Source organism: Thermobia domestica, chromosome 14 (genome assembly GCF_964235325.1).
Source record: "Thermobia domestica chromosome 14, izTheDome1.hap1.1, whole genome shotgun sequence".
In the NCBI taxonomy this organism is placed as follows: domain Eukaryota; kingdom Metazoa; phylum Arthropoda; class Insecta; order Zygentoma; family Lepismatidae; genus Thermobia; species Thermobia domestica.
In genome coordinates, this window is record NC_137467.1 from 159,064,701 (window position 1) to 159,081,683 (window position 16,983).

The following is a 16,983-nucleotide window of genomic DNA, read 5'->3' on the forward strand; positions in this document are numbered from 1 at the left end:
TAGTGCGAAGTGTTTCTAAGTATGGAAATATTGTTGGAAAGTTGATTCGGCGATAGAGGTCGGCAGTCGGTGCTGGTAGTTTGATACGATAAGCAAGTCGGAGAGCATGTCTTTCGGAGATGGCGAGTCTATTATATAGTTCATCTGGGGCAGAGATCCAGCAGATATGGCCATGTGTGAGAGCAGGTCGGAGGAATACTTTGTAAGTCGTAATGACTGTGTCGGTATGTAAGCCCCAGGTTGTGCCCACTAGCCGTCGAAGGAGGTTTAAGCGGTTCGTTGCCTGTGATCGAATCTTTTGTAGGTGGGGTTTCCAACTGAGTTTAGAATCAAAGATGATCCCAAGGTAGGTAACTTGTGATGATGGGCGGATGAAAGTGCCATTTACATTAATGTGAAGAAGGGAAGGATTGCGATGGATTCGTGATCGGCAACGAGGTGGGAGAAAAATAAGAGCTTGCGTTTTGAGAGAATTGATAGTGAGGCGCCATTTGGAACACCAGGAGGTAAAGGCGTCAATTGCCTGCTGAAGTGTTTTATTTATGCTTTGAACAGTATTAGATGTGGCAAGAAAAGCGGTATCATCTGCATATTGGTATACTGAGACATTTGGTGGGAGAGGGGGCATGTCGGCGACATATAAAATATATAGAAGAGGTGAAAGAACAGATCCCTGAGGGACGCCACAGCGAAGAAAGATCGGATAGGAAAGGGATTGGTTGATATTGATATAAGTCATACGATTGGAAAGAAAAGAAAGTATACAGCGGATGTATGAGATAGGAAGATTGAAAGAGTGAAGCTTTGCGATGAGGCCGGCATGCCAAACTTTGTCAAAAGCCTTCTCCAGATCGAACAGTAACAGACAAGATGGTTTTGACGTATTATAATGATTTGTTATAGCAGTGGTGAGGCGCAGAAGTTGGTCAGAAATACTAATATGTGGGCGAAAGCCGGCTTGATGTAGAGGGATGAGATTATGGTCGGAAAGATGAGTATGCAGACGGCTGACTAGAATGCGTTCAAAGATTTTGCTAAGGACTGATGTTAGTTGGATTGGTCGGTATGATGAGAGTGCAGTAGGAGGTTTGTTTGGTTTGATGAAAAGGAGAGTTTTTGAGATTTTCCATTGAGGAGGGTAAAATCCGGTGCGAAGAATGAAGTTGTAGATGGTGGCGAGAAGTGAAAAGAGGATGGGAGGAGATGATTTGATGAGTTTATAGGTAATGTGATCAAAGCCGGGGGCTGTGTTTCGTTTTGATCGGATGGAGGAGGAGATATCTTCAGGAGTTATGAGATCGTTAAGAGGAGAAGCGGTAAGTTGGTGGTGAAGATTGGGTTGAAGTTGAGGAGCGTTCGGGTTTGCGAGATGTTCCACACGGCGCGTGAGAGTTGGATGAAGTGGTTGTATGGTTGGGGTAAAAATGTCTTGAAAGAAAGAGGCGAAAGCATTTGCTTTGTCAGTATCGGTTTGAAGCGGATTGTTATGTGAGATGATTGGGTATGAAGTATGACGGGTTTTGCCAGTTAACTGATGAAATTTTTGCCAGAATTTGGTAGGGTGCGAGGTAGTGGATAGAGTGTTGCAGGCTGAGATCCAACGTTTTCGTTTGTAGGCATCCTTACGTGCGTCAACTCCTGACAGCTAGTGTCCCAACTCCTTTATTGAAGCTGGGTGTATTTTAACATTTTACTGGGATGTGCTAACATACGTCGACCAATATGCATTACATACAAACTCTCTAATTAATACTATTAGAGAGAACAAAATACTGCAAAGAGAATGTCCAGACGGTCATATCAATAACACAAGTTAAAATAAGGTACAAGATCAAATATGGTGCCATCTGTTGAGCAGACTACAAACATAGAAAGCTATTCTTTCTACATTACTACATATATTAGGGGTTCGTACAGGTTTCATATTTTACATGATTACACATCATTACAAGGTTGTCCTGAGAATTATCCCGTTAACTGGCAGCCTTACGTTTAACAATCTCATTCTTAAATTTAACACCTGTAAGTACCAGTAAATCAATAGATTCCGTCACTAAAATATTTATTTTAATTAACAATACTATAACCGTTGCAAGAATAGTCCCTAAATCACATTTGGTGACCAGTAACAAAGCAAAATCAAACTCGCAGCCAGCCACAGAAACAATTCGTTAGGGGGACAAATCTCAAAATTCTAAACCTCTCCATACGAATATTTTTTTTAGATCTTGTATGAATAATAATCGCTAATCCAGGGTGCGAAATCGCGGGGGGTCGGGGAGAATTCCCCCTGCCAAACATTTTATGCTTGCATTTCCCCCCACCAAAATCTGTAGGTGAGGGAAGGACAAATGGAAAGCAAATATCAGAAATTAATAAAAATTAAAAAACTTCATAGTCACACCTTCTAAATTGTGCTAAAATAAATCAGTAGCATGTCTATAACTTCCTTATAGGCTACAAGGGATTTCTATAAGGGAAAAATAATTAGTGCACTGCAGACAAGCGTCTGATACAGGGAGTAATGATAGGGAGTTTGATCAAATAAAGGGGCAGTAATTCAGGATTTAGTAGACGAAGTGGAAAGAAGGTTTCGTTCAAATGATTTGCTAAAATGCTTTTCAGTGTTTGAAAGTAAAGATCATAATAACATGGGTGGTTTATACAGTAACATAGATGTAGGGTCTAAGTAATGCAGTTCAATTATTGGAATTGAATCCTGATACTGCAATGTCCGAATGGAGAGAGTACAAGTCAAGCTCTAAGTCGGTAAATGATTTTCCAGTTTTTAAAGCCTTAACGAGGAAAGTTAGCTCTGTGCCATTATCAACTGCTCGTGTGAACGTGGATTCAGTGTTGCTCATAATATTAAAAGTTCCGAATGAAACCGTATGTTGATGAGTACCTTGCAATCGTTATTGACAATTCAATTCAATGGACCCAGGGGTGGATCCAGGATGCATTTCTGGGGGGCGGGGTTGTAATACTGCTTCTTAGAGCTACTTTTAAGAGCACCAAATTCTGGGATGGGTTTTATTTATATATAAAATAAGAAAGTTTTCTCTTCTGAGGGGGCCGATTGCACCCTGGATCCGCCCCTGAATGGGTCCCTTTTAAAATTATGGGATGCTGTTACTGCTGTTGATACGTGGGTTTCGTCTGACCATCACATGTCTAACTCTCGTTACACACGGGAAAAAAAAGTGAAGAGAAGAAGTCTAATCTTATATTTTTTTCTCTAAAGTAATACGTTATTGCAAACTATATATTAGATCTATAAATCATTCAATACTCGTATTATTATGGCTCTCCCCACTGGCCTAGTGGCTAGCACGCGCGTACCATCTTTGGTGTACGGAGTCACGGGTTCGATTCCTGATCTGCGCCTCAGAAAAATTTGAACGATTACGGTAGTTCGGATTCTGCCTTAAACTGTAAGTCCACATCTCATAGCCTCGCTGCTGAAAAGGAATGCTAAACTTAAATTACCAAATCAATCGTATTATTGTGCTTGTGCTTTCATTTTCTAAAGTTTAGCGTCCTACGAATATCCACCAAGGCTAAGGAAGGCAGTTATGATGAGATAGATGATAATGGTGGATTAAGAAAGTGGAACGAAACGGTAGGACTCTGAGAAACCCCCCCATACAGAGTGTTTATATACCACAAGCAGAATTTTCCGCGAGTTAGGATCCCATGCATCTGAAGTGAAGGCTCTACCACTGAGATAACGCGGCTTTTCGTTGTGCCTTCAAGTATTTATGTTGAAATCATATGTTATTTATAATAATATATTCTTCCTAATAATGCGATATAGATACATAGTATTATTTAAACTTATATAGGTGGTTGGATATCTGAGCGACCAAACTGAAAGACTAAATACAGTGAAGAAACTGAATTTCACAAATAATAATAAAAACTATACTCTGACTCTACAGTTTATGGGACTCTGTGGCTGGTCAGGTGGAGCGCTTCAACTTCGTATGCCTAATGCTTGCTTAGCACATCGGTTCTCACGCGCTATTATTTCTGACTTCTAGATCTCACACCACTATTTTCGTGAATGTAGTCCTCCTTATGATGGAAAACACAAGGGGACTGTGCTCCCACGGGAGTCTAACCCTGGGCCATACGTACCGAATTGTATATTAAATGCAGTAAATAAGTCTACTAATTTACGTAAAATGAATAAATACCGTTATTAAAGTATTTTAAAAACGACGACTAGTTTGAACATTTATTATTATTATTGTTATAATAATAATTATTATTAATAATAATAATAATAATAATACATGAATAATTCAACTTTTTGGAGCCCCCATTTCATGTGTGAAGCACAGTGAGGACCGCTGAACTTCTTCCTCCCCCCCCCATTTTCAAATTATTTCGCACCCTGCGTAGGAATATATTTTAAAAATATTGTTCGTGAGATATGTTGTGTCATGGTATTTTTATGTGTATTTTTCAGTGAACATTTAAGAAACATGAGACGTAGTAATGACGTGACACTGTAAGTGGAACTTCCTTTCGATTTTGGAAAAACACGCCATTTATTCAATAGTATATCAATGCATTGACGGCATAAATTAAACTCTAGACATATCATGGAACAGTCGTGTTCTGAGATTTTTTCTAAGAAAAACATGAAATGAAGCTAATGGTCAAAGCATGGATTTCCGTTTTGGATACTGACCATAGCCTGAATCTAAGAAAAAAAAATGTATTGAATTGCAACATTAAAACAATGAAATAAAAAATTTATCTCTGCACAAACCTAGACCGAAACATTTATCTTCAAATAAAGTATTCCATTCCTTTAACTTGTAGTTTTTGGCAATGAGACATTGAAATTAGGGCACAAGTGATCTAAGTCTTGCTGTTTAAAAAATGGTGATTCTATGAACAAGTTTAAGTAATCTCTTTGAAGTTTTCGGAAATAAAATGAGCGTGATAAGAATATTGGTATTTGCTATACTTTACATATACCAATAAAACACACACAATTTTATATTTGTGTTTAATTACTGTATAGGGCAAAGGCTTAGATTGCCTATTTATGCCCTTCTAAAAAGTGATAAAAAAGGAATATCAAAATTGGTCGCTTTTGTGGCAGTTTTTTTTATTTTTACATGCTAGCCAGAAGAGCTAGCCACCTTTAAGAGGGTTATGCCCTCTATTAGGAATGAGGTGCAATGACAGGATAGGCTCCGGCTACTGTTGTTGGGCTAAGTGTTTCATTAAATATTTATTAACTTCAAATTGTCAAAAACAAGAGAAAGAAACGGGGTGATTTAAGGAACTTTGATTGTTAACATTTGGTGAGGTGAAAAGACAAGGTTAAATATACATGAAAACATAATGATTACAAATACATGAAATCGTGCATTGAAAAATGAACGTGAAATATAAGAATAGAAATAATAATATAAACATTTCAAAATATTTCAATAAGCATGAAAGATGAGGGGAAGTGCGATACACAATACAACACTTTAGGTGAAGTTAGTGAGACGAATGAACTTATTCTTCAGCCTAGGGGCTGCTCAGGCGTTGATGAGAACATTGGGAGCCCAAGTTAATAAACAAAGGTTATTACTATGCGGGAAATGATGGATGTATAAGAGGAAGATGATCGTGAACAACATATTCTGATATGAATCGCAAAGTCGGGTCTGGTGGTTGAAGCGTACATTTGTGCCATAACGTACCTGAAAAATTTTTGTTTGTGCCACTTCCGTTACAAAGTTATGAGAGTTTTTAAGTGGGTAGGTGGCGAAACAGCAGCCACCATCTTGGAATTTCGAAACAATATCTATGCCAACCGTTTGTGCTACGTTTGTGCAGGAAAGTGCCGCAGAAAATTTCGCTTGGAAAATTTCAGTTACAAAGTTATAAGAGTTTCAAAGTGGGGGCTTGAGAAATAGCAGCCCCCCAAATTGGAATTTCGAAACAAAAATCTCTGCCTGTCGTTTGTGCTACGTTTGCACCGGAATGTACCGCTAAACTTTTCGTTTTTACCATTTCCATTACGAAGTTAGAAGAGTTTAAGGTGCACTGCTGGCGAAAGGGCAACCCCCTATCTTGGAATTTTGAAACAAAACCTATGCCAATCGTTTGTGCTACTTTTTTGTTGGAATGTGCCGCAATAATTTTCGTTCGTACCATTTCCGTTACAAAGTTATAAGAGATTCAAAGTCGGGGCTGGCGAACCAGCAGCCCCCACCTTGGAAATTCAAATTGTTAGAAAATAACACGTTAAAACAGAAATAGAAAGACCTCAAAGAAATATAATGATCAGATTAAGCGGAGTTTTTGGTACTGCTCCCCACAATGCGTTCGCTGTACTGATGGGGTTAAAGCCGATGCATTTATTAATAATCCAACGGGCGGCAACATACTTGCTCAAAAAAGCGGATAAAATAGAGCAAAGGACTTAATTGGGATAGAAGTGGATAACATACAAGATATAGAAAGAGGAATATTAGACAAGTGGCAAAGAGATTGGAATAATTCAGAAAAAGCAAGAAGAACATATAGCTTAATCCCAAACATAAGGGAAAGACTTAAATGGCACCACTTTGATCCATCTGCTGGCCTTGTCCACTTTCTCACGGGACATGGCCCCTATGGCCAATACCTTCAAAGATTTGGACTAAAAGAAAACGGAAACTGTGATTGTGGCCAATTTGGCACACCGGAACATTACATAATATGGTGCCCTCTACTTGAGGATCGAATAAACGACAGGAATATCATAAGAACAAGAAGAATGGAAGATGTTATCTCCGATGAAAGAGACTTCAAAGTGGTAAATAAAATAACTAATGATTTTTCCCAACGGAGTAAAAAACAATATGAGGAAAGGAATTTAGCAAATAGGAACCAATAAGGAATCAATAGATATGAAAGAGAAAGAAGCGGAGTGTGTGAGTTGTGTGTTTATGTCTTTCTTTTCGGACCGGAGGACATCTCCTGGAACGCTGGTATTCCGCGTGCCCCGGAAGGAAACGCGTGAGTGAATGTGGGCTCGACACATCCCCGGCACAAACCGGAATGGAACGGCGTCGGGCCGAAGTGAATTTTGAGTTTCGGTGGCGGGACGTGTTTCTTCAATAAACAAATATATAAGATGTCATGAAACTAAATAACGACACGAATCAATACGAAAGATAACGTGACCCTACGTGACTCAGCTAAACAGGCGCCATTTCCGTTTCCGGTGCAACGGCGGAGGGACACAACTGACCAAAGCCCACACTAAGTGCTCTGAGTGGGTCCTGGGCCCCAAGCCGTTGCTCGAGGGACCGAGGACGTACAAAACAACCGAGGAACATAAATTAGAAACAAGGGATTAGAGAAGAATACACCACAGGGGAATGTAGTGAGTGCAATGAGTGAAGTGAAATAGTGTTAAATTGTGTTTCTCACACAGGAATGAGATAGTGTGCTAGTGTTCAAACTACAACAATTCAGTGTGGATAGTGCTAAATAGTGATAAGCGATGTGTGTGATTAGTGTTATAATTGGAGAATGTGGTAAATTCTCACACAGGAGAGAGCCAAATTACACATATATGTGAAACCAAAACAAACCATACAGGGAAAAACTTGAACAAAACGGAAAAAAAGAAGAAGAGGAAATAGTACGGGAAAGGCTAAGTATAGATCAGAAGCAATGAATGATGAAAATGATAGGACTGAAGTCACGTTCAACTCGAGTCAGAATCAAAGTAGATTAGCTAGATTATATAAAGGAAGATTACTCATTATTAGATAATAATTAGTAGTTAGGATCCTGTTTTTTTTTTCAAATTTTATTGTTTGTTTTGTTTGTTTTCTTGTTTTCTTGTTCAACGTTGTAATTTGTCAAATCCAACCTTGTCCTCGACCTTGTCTTTGTCCCCGTTCCTGAAATAAATATGAAAGATGAAATAAAGGTTGAAGAATGATATTGCAATGATGATAGCCCGTTTCGGTTCAAATCTTCAGGTGCCGATTCCGAAGAGGCGCGTCTGAGCAATACAAAAAATGTACCATTTCCGTTACAAAGTTATAAGAGTTTGAGGTGTGGGCTGGCGAAACTGCAACCCCCTACCTTGGAATTTTGAAACAAAATCTATTCCAATCGTTTCTGCTACGTTTGTGCCGCGATGTACCGCATAAAAATTACGTTTGTAAAACTTCCGATAGAAAGTTATAAAACTTTTAAAGTCGGGAGCTGGCGAAACAGCAGCCCCAGATCTTGGAATTTCGAAACAAGATTTATTCCAATCATTTGTGCTACTTTTGTGCCGGGAAGTGCCGCACAAATTTTCACTTGTAAAATTTCAGTTACAAAGTTATAAGAGTTTTAAAGTTAGGGGCTAGCGAAATAGCAGCCCCCACCTTGGAATTTCGAAACCAAATTCTATGCCAGTCATTTGTGCTACGTTTGCGCGGGAATCTAAGGCAAAAATTTTCGTTTGTACCACTTCCAATAGAAAGTTACAAGAGTTTTAAAGTGGACGGCTGGAGAAACGGCAACCCGCCATCTTGGAATTTCGAAACAAAATCTATGTCAAACGTTTGTGCTACTTTTGTGCCAGAAGGTACCGCAATAATTTTCGTTTGTACCATTTCCGTTACAACGCTATAATAGTTTTAAAGTGGGGGGGGGGCAGGCGAAACAGCAGCTCCGAACCTTGGAATTCCACAACAAAATCTTTGCCAATCGTTTGTGCTACGTTTGTGCCGGAATGTATCTCAAATATTTTACTTGGATTTTTTTCCGTTACAAAGTTATAAGATGTTTAAAGTGGAGGACTGTCGAAGCGGCAGCCAGCCACCTTGGAATTTCGAAACAAAATCTATGCCATTCGTTTGTGCTATGTAGGTGCCGGAATGTGCCGCAAAAATTTTCGCTTGTACTATTTCCGTTACAAAGTTATAAAATATGATAAAGTTCTTCTCGGGCAATCAGCCAGGTGAAAACTGGTGGATAGGCCAACGTTTCGAGAACTGTCATTGTTCTCATCATCAGGGCAATTATGTAGAGATCAGCGGATGTAAGTAATATATACTCTGGACTGGCGAAAATGCTGGTTCCTGATTGGCTGAAAATGCTGTTTCCTGATTGGCTGATTCAATCTGAAAAACTGGAGCTGTGATTGGCTCGCTAATTTCCGTAGTCCGTGGTACTGATTGGCTGAGGGTTATCTGGATGTTTGTGTGTCGTTTTCTTTGCTGTGGTACTGATGACCGGGTTCCACAGGAGGCTGAGTTGAAATCCAGTGTCTCTATTAACGTTGTTCGGTTCATGAACTATGGCAAGAGATTCAGCTACTATCCTGGTCCAGTAATTGGTGCTCTTGGTAATGATGGATGTGTCCTTAAATAAAACTTTATGGCCTTCTGTTAAACTGTGTTCAGCTAAACCTGATTTTTCTGGATGGAATAATCTAATGTAATTTTCATGTTCTCTGCAACGTTGTTCAATGGTGCGTCCTGTTTGTCCTATATAAGGCTTTCCGCATTCACAGGGTATACGATACACGCCTGGTGTCTTTAAGCCCAAGTCATCTTTGATCGGGAAAAGTAAGTTTCTGATTTTTGGTGGCGGCTTGTGTATGGTCTTAATGTTGTGTTTTCTCAGAATCCGGGAGATCTTTCCAGAAAGTTGTCCAGTGTATGGTAAAACTGCTATATTCAATGGTTCTTCAGTTTCTTCTTTGGATTTCCTTTGTTCAGAAAAGGTCCTTTTCAGGGCCAAACTGATGTCATGCTTCTTGTAATTATTCTGGTGTAGCGTCTTCTTGAGATGATCCAGTTCCCGAGGGAGGGATTCTTCGTCTGAAATGTCTTTCGCTCTATGTGCTAGTGTGCTAATGACAGTGTTTCGCTGTGACTTATGATGAAAACTGTTGCCATTGAGATAGAGGTCAGTGTGAGTAGGTTTCCTGCAGACGCTATGGCCGAGACTACCGTCGGGCTTCCGGAGGATGAGAATGTCCAGAAATGGCAAGCATCCGTCCTTTTCAATCTCCATTGTGAACTTGATGTTACTATGTTGTTTATTAAGAAATTCTAGGAACAAATACAGTGTCTTCTCCCCGTGACGCCAGATGACAAACGTATCATCTACGAATCTATAAAAACATGACGGCTTGAAAGGTGTCAGTTCTAATGCCTTTTGTTCAAAATCTTTCATAAAGAAATTCGCAACTGCTGGTGAAAGTGGTGATCCCATGGCGACTCCATCCGTCTGTTCATAGTACTGTCCATCATATAGAAAGTATGTTGAAGTTAGGGTGATTCTGAATAATTCCACAATTTCCGGTGTGAAGTGTTCACTAAGTAGAAGTAACGTATCTTGAACTGAAACCTTGGTGAACAATGAAACTACATCGAAGCTGACTAGAAGGTCTCCTGGAGCTGTGCGTATTGTTTTTAGTATATTCACGAAGTCGGATGAATTTTTCACATGATGCTCACACTGTCCTACTAATGGCTGAAGCAGAGAGGTGAGATACCTGACTAGGCAGTAAGTTGGACCCCCAATGGCACTGACGATGGGTCTCATCGGGATGTCAGGCTTATGTATTTTTGGCAGGCCATAAAGTCGGGGTGGCTGACTAACGGGTGGCGTGATTTCTTTGCGGGTTTCATCAGATAAACTGGCTTTTTTCAAAAGAGCAGCTACTTTCCGTTCGACTGCATTTGTAGGGTCCCTCTTAAGGCGTCTGTAGACCGTGTCATTGAGTAGCTCCAACATCTTGTTCTTGTAGACTTCTGTAGGCATAAGTACAGTTGCATTGCCTTTGTCTGCTGGTAATATGGTGGTGTTGGTGTCTTGGCGGAGATTTTTGAGAGCTGTTCTTTCTTCTTTGGAAATATTAGGTTTTGGTATTCTGGCTTTTTTCAGGGCCAAACTTACTTCATGGCGAATTTCGTCTGCTTCTGCTGTTGGAAGAGAGTGTATAGCTTGTTCAATGCTGGAGATTATTTCTGTAGACGGAATGAACTTAGGCGCTGGAGCGAAGTTCAGATCTTAAAGTTATAAAAGATTTAATGTGGGGGCTTTCGAAACAGCAGCTCAGAACATTTGAATTTCGAAACAAAATCTATGCCATTCGTTTGTGCTACGTTTGTATTGGAATGCACCGCAAAAATGTTCGTTTGTACTTTTTCCGTTAAAAAATTTTTAAGAGTCTTAAAGTGGAGGGCTGGCGAAACAGCAGCGTCCGAACTTGGAATTTCGAAACAAAATCTATGCCAGTCGTTTGTGCTACGTTTGTGCCGGAATGTACCGCAAAAATGTTCGTTTGTATCGAAAAATGTTCCGATATAAAGTTATAAGAGTATTAACTGAAGCCCCCTACTTTGAGTTTTGAAACAAAACCTATGCGAATCGTTTGTGCTACGTTTTCGCCGGAGTGTAGCGCGAAATTTTTCGTTTGTACTATTTCCGATAAAACTTATAAGAGTTTTAAAGTGGGGGCTGCGGAAACAGCAGCCTCCCACCTTGGAGTTTTGAAACAAAACGTCAGCTAATCGTTTGTGCTTTGTTTGTGTGGGAAAGTGCCGCAGACATTTTCATTTGTATTACTTCCGAGACGAAGTTATAAGAGTTTCAAAGTGGAGGGCTGGGGAACGCCAGCCTCCAACCCTGGAATTTCGAAACAAAATCTATGCCCATCTTTTCTGCAACGTTTTTGCCGGAATGTACCGCAATAATTTTCATTTGTACCATTTCTTTTCCAAAGTTATAAGATTTAAAGTTTAGGGCTGGCGAAACGGCAGTCCCCCCACCTTGGAATTACGAAACAAAACCTATGCCAATCGATTTTGCTACGATTTTGTCGGAATGTATCGAAAAAATTTTTGTTTTTACTTTTTCAGTTACAAAGGTATAAGAGTTTTAAAATGGGGGACTGGCGAAATAGCAGCCCCCAACATTGGATTTTCGAAACAATATCTATAACAATCGTGTGTACTACGTTTGTGCTGGAATGTACTGCAAAAATTTTCGTTTTTACCATTTCCGTTACAAATTAGTAAGAGTTTTAAAGTGGGAGGCTAGCGAAACAGCAGCCCCCAACCTTGGAATTTTGAAACAGAATCTATACCAATTGTTTGTGCTATGTTTGTGCCGGAATGTACCGCACAAAATTTCGTTTTTACCGTTTCCATTACAAAGTTATAATAGATTTAATGTGGGGATTGGCAAAATGGCAGCCCCCTATCCGATACAAAATCTATGCCAATTGTTTGCTCTGCGTTTGTAATACAAAGGAAATTTTTCTGCTACATTCCGGCACAAAGTTACAAGAGTTTTAAAGTGAGGTCTTGCGAAACGAAAGCCCCCCACATTGGAATTTCGAAAAATCTATGCCAATCTTTTCTGCTACGTTTGTGCCGGAATGTACCGCAATAATTTTCATTGGTACCATTCCCGTTACAAGGTTATAAGAGTTTTAAACTGGAGAGCTGGCGAAACAGTAGCACCCCCACCTTGGAATTTCAAAACAAGAGCTTTTCCAATTGTTTGTCCCGGAATGTACCGCAAAAATTTTGGTTTCTTCAATTTCCGTTACAAATTAATAAGAGTTTCAAAGTGGGGAATGGCGAAACGGCAACCCCGCATCTTGGAGATTTGAAACAAAATCTATGCCAATCGTTTGGGCCATGTTGGTGCCGGAATGTACCGAAAAAAGTTTTGTTTGTATCATTTCCGTTACAAAGTTACAAGAGATTTAAATTGCGAGGCTAGCGAAACAGCAGCCTCCCAAATTGGAATTTCGAAACAAAAATCTATGCCAGTCGTTTGTGTTACTTTTGCGCCGGAATGTACCGAAAAAATTTTCGTTTGTGCCACTTCCAATACAAAGCTATGAGAGTTCTAAAGTCGGGGGGATTCGGAAACGGCAGCCCCCACCTTAAAGTTTCGAAACGAAACCTATGCCAATCGTTTGTTCTGCGTTTTTGCCGAAATGTACCAGAAAAAATTTCGTTTGTACCCCTTCCAGTAGAAAGTTACAAGAGTTTTAAAGTTGATACTCTCGAAACAGCAGCCCCCAATCTTCGAATTTCGAAACAAAATTTGTGCAACATTTGTGCCGGAATGTACCGTGAAAACTTTCGATCGTACCACTTCCAATACAAAGCTATGAGAGTTCTAAAGTCGGGGGGGGGGTTCGGAAACGGCAACCCCCCACCTTGGAGTTTTGAAACTAAACCTATGTCAATCGTTTGTGCTACGTTCTTTACCGGAATGTAGCGCAAAATGTTTCGTTTGTACAACCTCCGATACTAAATTATAAGAGTTTTAAAGTGGTGGGGGCTAGAAAAACCGCAGCCCCCCACCTTGTAGTTTTTAAATAAAACCTATGCCAATCGTATGTGCTTCGTTTGAGCCGGAATTTAGCGCAAAAATTTTCGTTTGTACCACTTCCGGTACGAAATTATAAGAGTTCTAATGTGGTTGGCTAGGAAAACGGCAGCCTCTAACCTTGGAATTTTGAAACAAATCCAATGCCTATCCTTTGTGCTACATTTGTGCCGGAATGTACCGCAAAAATTTTCGCTTGTACCATTTCCGTTACAAAGTTATAAGAGTTTTAAAGTGGAGGGCTGGCGAAAGAGCAGCCCCCACCCTTGGAATTTCGAATCAAAATCTATGCCAGTCGTTTGTGCTACGTTTGTGCCGGAATGTACCTGAACAAGTTTTGTTTGTGCCACTTCCATTACGAAGTTGGAAGAGTTTAAAATGGACGGCTGGCGAAAAGGCAACCCCCTAACTTATAATTTCGAAACAAAACCTAAGCCAATCGTTTGTGCTATTTTTTGCGGGAATGTATCGCAATAATTTTCGTTTGTACCATTTCCATTACAAAGTTATAAGAGTTTTAAGTTGGTGGCTGGCGAAACCGCAGCCCCCTACCTTGGAATATTGATACAAAATTAATGCGAATCGTTTCTTCTACGTTTGTGCCTTAATGTACCGCAAAAAGATTCGTTTGTACTATTTCCGTTACAAAGTTATGAGTTTTAAAGTGGGGGCTGGCGAAAAAGCAGCTCCCAAAATTGGATTTTCGAAACAAAATCTATGCCAATCGTATGTGCTATATTTGTGCCGGAATGTACCGCAAAAAATTTCGTTTGTACCGTTTCCATTACAAATTTATAATAGATTTAAAGTGGGGACTGGCCAAATGGCAGGCCCCTACCCGATATAAAATCTATGCCAATTGTTTGCTCTGCGTTTGTGCCGAAATGTACCAGAAAAATTTTCGTTTGTAGCACTTCCATTAGAAAGTTACAAGAGCTTTAAAGTGGGGGCTGGAAGAAAACAGGAGCCTCAAATCTTGGAATTTCCAAACAAAAGTTTATGCTAATCGCTTGTGCTAAGTTTGTGCCGGATTGTACCCCACAAATTTTCGTTTGTACCATTTCCGTTACAAAGTTATGAGTTTTAAAGTGGAGTCTGGCGAAACAAAAGCCGCAACATTGGAATTTCGAAACAAGAGCTCTGCCAATCGTTTGTGCTAAGTTTGTGCCGGATTGTACCCCACAAATTTTCGTTTGTATCATTTCCGTTAGAAAGTTATACGAGTTTTAAAGTGGGAGGCTAGCGAAACAGCAGCCCGCAACCTTGGAATTTCGAAACAAAATCTATGCCAATCGTTTGTGCTATGTTTGTGTCGAAATGTACCGGAAAAAATTCGTTTGTACTACTTCCAATACAAAGCTATGAGAGTTTTAAAGTGGGGGGCTAGGGAAACGGCAGCCCCCACTTTGGAACTTCAAAGCAAAATCTATGCCGTTCGTTTGTGCTACGTTTGTTCTGGAATGTACCGAAAATATTTCGTTTGTACATTTTCCGTTACAAAGTTATAACAGTTTTAAAGTGGGCGGCTAGCGAAACAGCAGCCCCTGATCTTCAAATCTCGAAACAAAATCTACGCGTCTTTTGTGCTACGTTTGTGCCGGAATGTAGCGCAAAAAAATTCGTTTATACCACTACCATTACAAAGTTATAAGAGTTTTAATGTGGAAGTCTGGCGAAGCTGCAGCCTCCCACATTGGAATTTCGAAACAATACATATGGTAATCGTTTGTGATACGTTTTCGCTGGAATATACCGCAAAAATTTTCGTTTGTACCACTCCGATAAGAAAGTTATGAGTTTTAAAGTAGGGGGCTAGGGAAACGACACCCTCCACCTTGGAACATGAAAACAAAATCTATGCCATTCGTTTTTGCTACTTTTTTCTTGGTATGTAAGGAAAAAATTTTGGTTTGTACAATTTCCTTTACAAAGTTGTAAAAGTTATATAGTGGGCGGCTAGCGAAACTGCAGCCCCTGATCTTGGAATTTCGAAACAAAATCTACACCAGTCGTTTGTGCTACGTTTGTGCCGGAATGTACCGCAAAAAATTTCGTTTATAGCACTACCATTACAAAGTTATAAGAGTTTAAAAGTGGAAGTCTGGCGAAACGGCAGCCTCCCACATTGGAATTTCGAAACAAAAGCTATGCCAATCGTTTGTGCTACGTTTTTGCCGGAATGTACCACAAAAAATTTTCGTTTTTACCACTTCCATTGCAACGTTAGAAGAGTCTTAAAGTGGAGGGCTGAAGGAGCGGTGCCCCCCCATCTTGGAATTTCGAAACGAAACCTACGCCAGTCGTTTATACTACTTTTGTTACGGAATGTACCGCAATAATTTTTGTTCGAACCATTTCCGTTACAAAGCTATAAGAGTATAAATGTGGGTGGCTGGAGAAACAGGAGCCCCAAACCTTGAAATTTCGAAGCAAAATCTATTTTTCCTGTACATTCCGGCACAAACCTAGCGCAAAAGATTGCCATAGATTCTCTTTCGAAATTCCAAGCTGTTGGGCTGCTTTTTGCCTAGCCCCACACTTAAAAACTCTTGTAACTTTGTAACGAAAATGGTACAAACGAAGTTTTTTCCCGGTACATTCCGGTACAAACTTAGCACGAACGATTGGCATAGATTTTGTTTCAAAATTCCAATGCGAGGGGCTAACATTTTGCCAGCCTTCCACTTTAAAACACTTAAACTTCGTAACAGATATGGTAAAAACGAAAATTTTTTAGGTACACTCGGGCACAAACGTAGCACAAACGATTGGCGTAGATTTTGTTTCGAAATTCCAATGTGGGGGCTGGTGTTTGGCCAGACCAAACTTTAAAACATTTATAACTTTGGAAGGAAATGGTACACACTCAATTTTTGAGCTACATTCCGGCACAAACGTAGCACAAAAGACTGATGTAGATTCTGTTTCGAGATTCCAAGATCAGTTGCTGCTGTTTCGCTAGCCGCCCACTTTAAAACTGTTAAAACTTTGTAACGGAAAATGTACAAACGAAATATTTTCGGTACATTCCAGGACAAACGTAGCACAAACGAACGGCATAGATTTTGCTTTGAAGTTCCAAGGTGAGGGCTGCCGTTTCCCTAGCTCTCCACATTAAAACTCTTATAATTTCGCACCGGAAGTGGCACAAACGAAAATTTTTGCTGTACATTCCGCCACAAACGTAGCACAAACGATAGACAAATATTTTGTTTAGAAATTCCAAGGTTGGAGGCTGCCGTTTCCTAGCCCCCCTCTTTAAAACTCTTATAACTTCGTACCGGAAGTGGAACAAAGAAGAATTTTTGCAGTAAATTCCGGCTCAAACGTAGCACAAACGATTGACATAGACTTTGTTTCGAAATTCCAAGATTGGAGGCCGTTGTTCCCCAACCCCCAACTTTAAAACTCTTAAAGCTTCGGACCAGAAGTGGCACTACGAAACTTTTTTGCGGCATATTCCGGCAGAAACGTAGCACAAACGATTGGCGTAGGATTTGTTTCGAAATTCCAAGGAGAAGCCTGCCGTTTCCCCAGCCCTCCCAATTTAAAACTCTTATAACTTCGCACCGGAAGTGGCACAAACGAAAACATTTGCATTACATTGCGGCA

At 40.0% G+C, this 16,983-nt stretch overlaps 1 protein-coding gene across 1 annotated transcript; it reads right to left on the reverse strand.

The window, feature by feature from the left end:
- Positions 1-7,855: 7,855 nt before the first annotated feature.
- Positions 7,856-13,576, reverse strand: LOC145670060 (uncharacterized). The gene is made up of 3 exons (XM_081738414.1): positions 13,492-13,576; positions 9,767-11,012; positions 7,856-7,913 (listed from the first exon to the last, which is right to left on the reverse strand). Exons 1-3 carry the CDS (start codon positions 13,574-13,576, stop codon positions 7,856-7,858), a joined length of 1,389 nt encoding a protein of 462 aa, XP_081594540.1.
- Positions 13,577-16,983: the final 3,407 nt, after the last annotated feature.

Bases quoted from the DNA above. Each gene is read 5' to 3' on its own strand.
- LOC145670060 (XM_081738414.1), bottom strand. From the start codon at position 13,576: ATGGTACAAGCGAAAATTTTTGCGGTACATTCCGGCACAAATGTAGCA. The intron at 11,013-13,491 runs GTTAGAGGCTGC...ACTTCGCTCCAG, and splicing joins ATTTGTTTCAAAATTCCAAG to CGCCTAAGTTCATTCCGTCT. The intron at 7,914-9,766 runs GCATGACATCAG...TATTTATTTCAG, and splicing joins CACCAGAATAATTACAAGAA to GAACGGGGACAAAGACAAGG.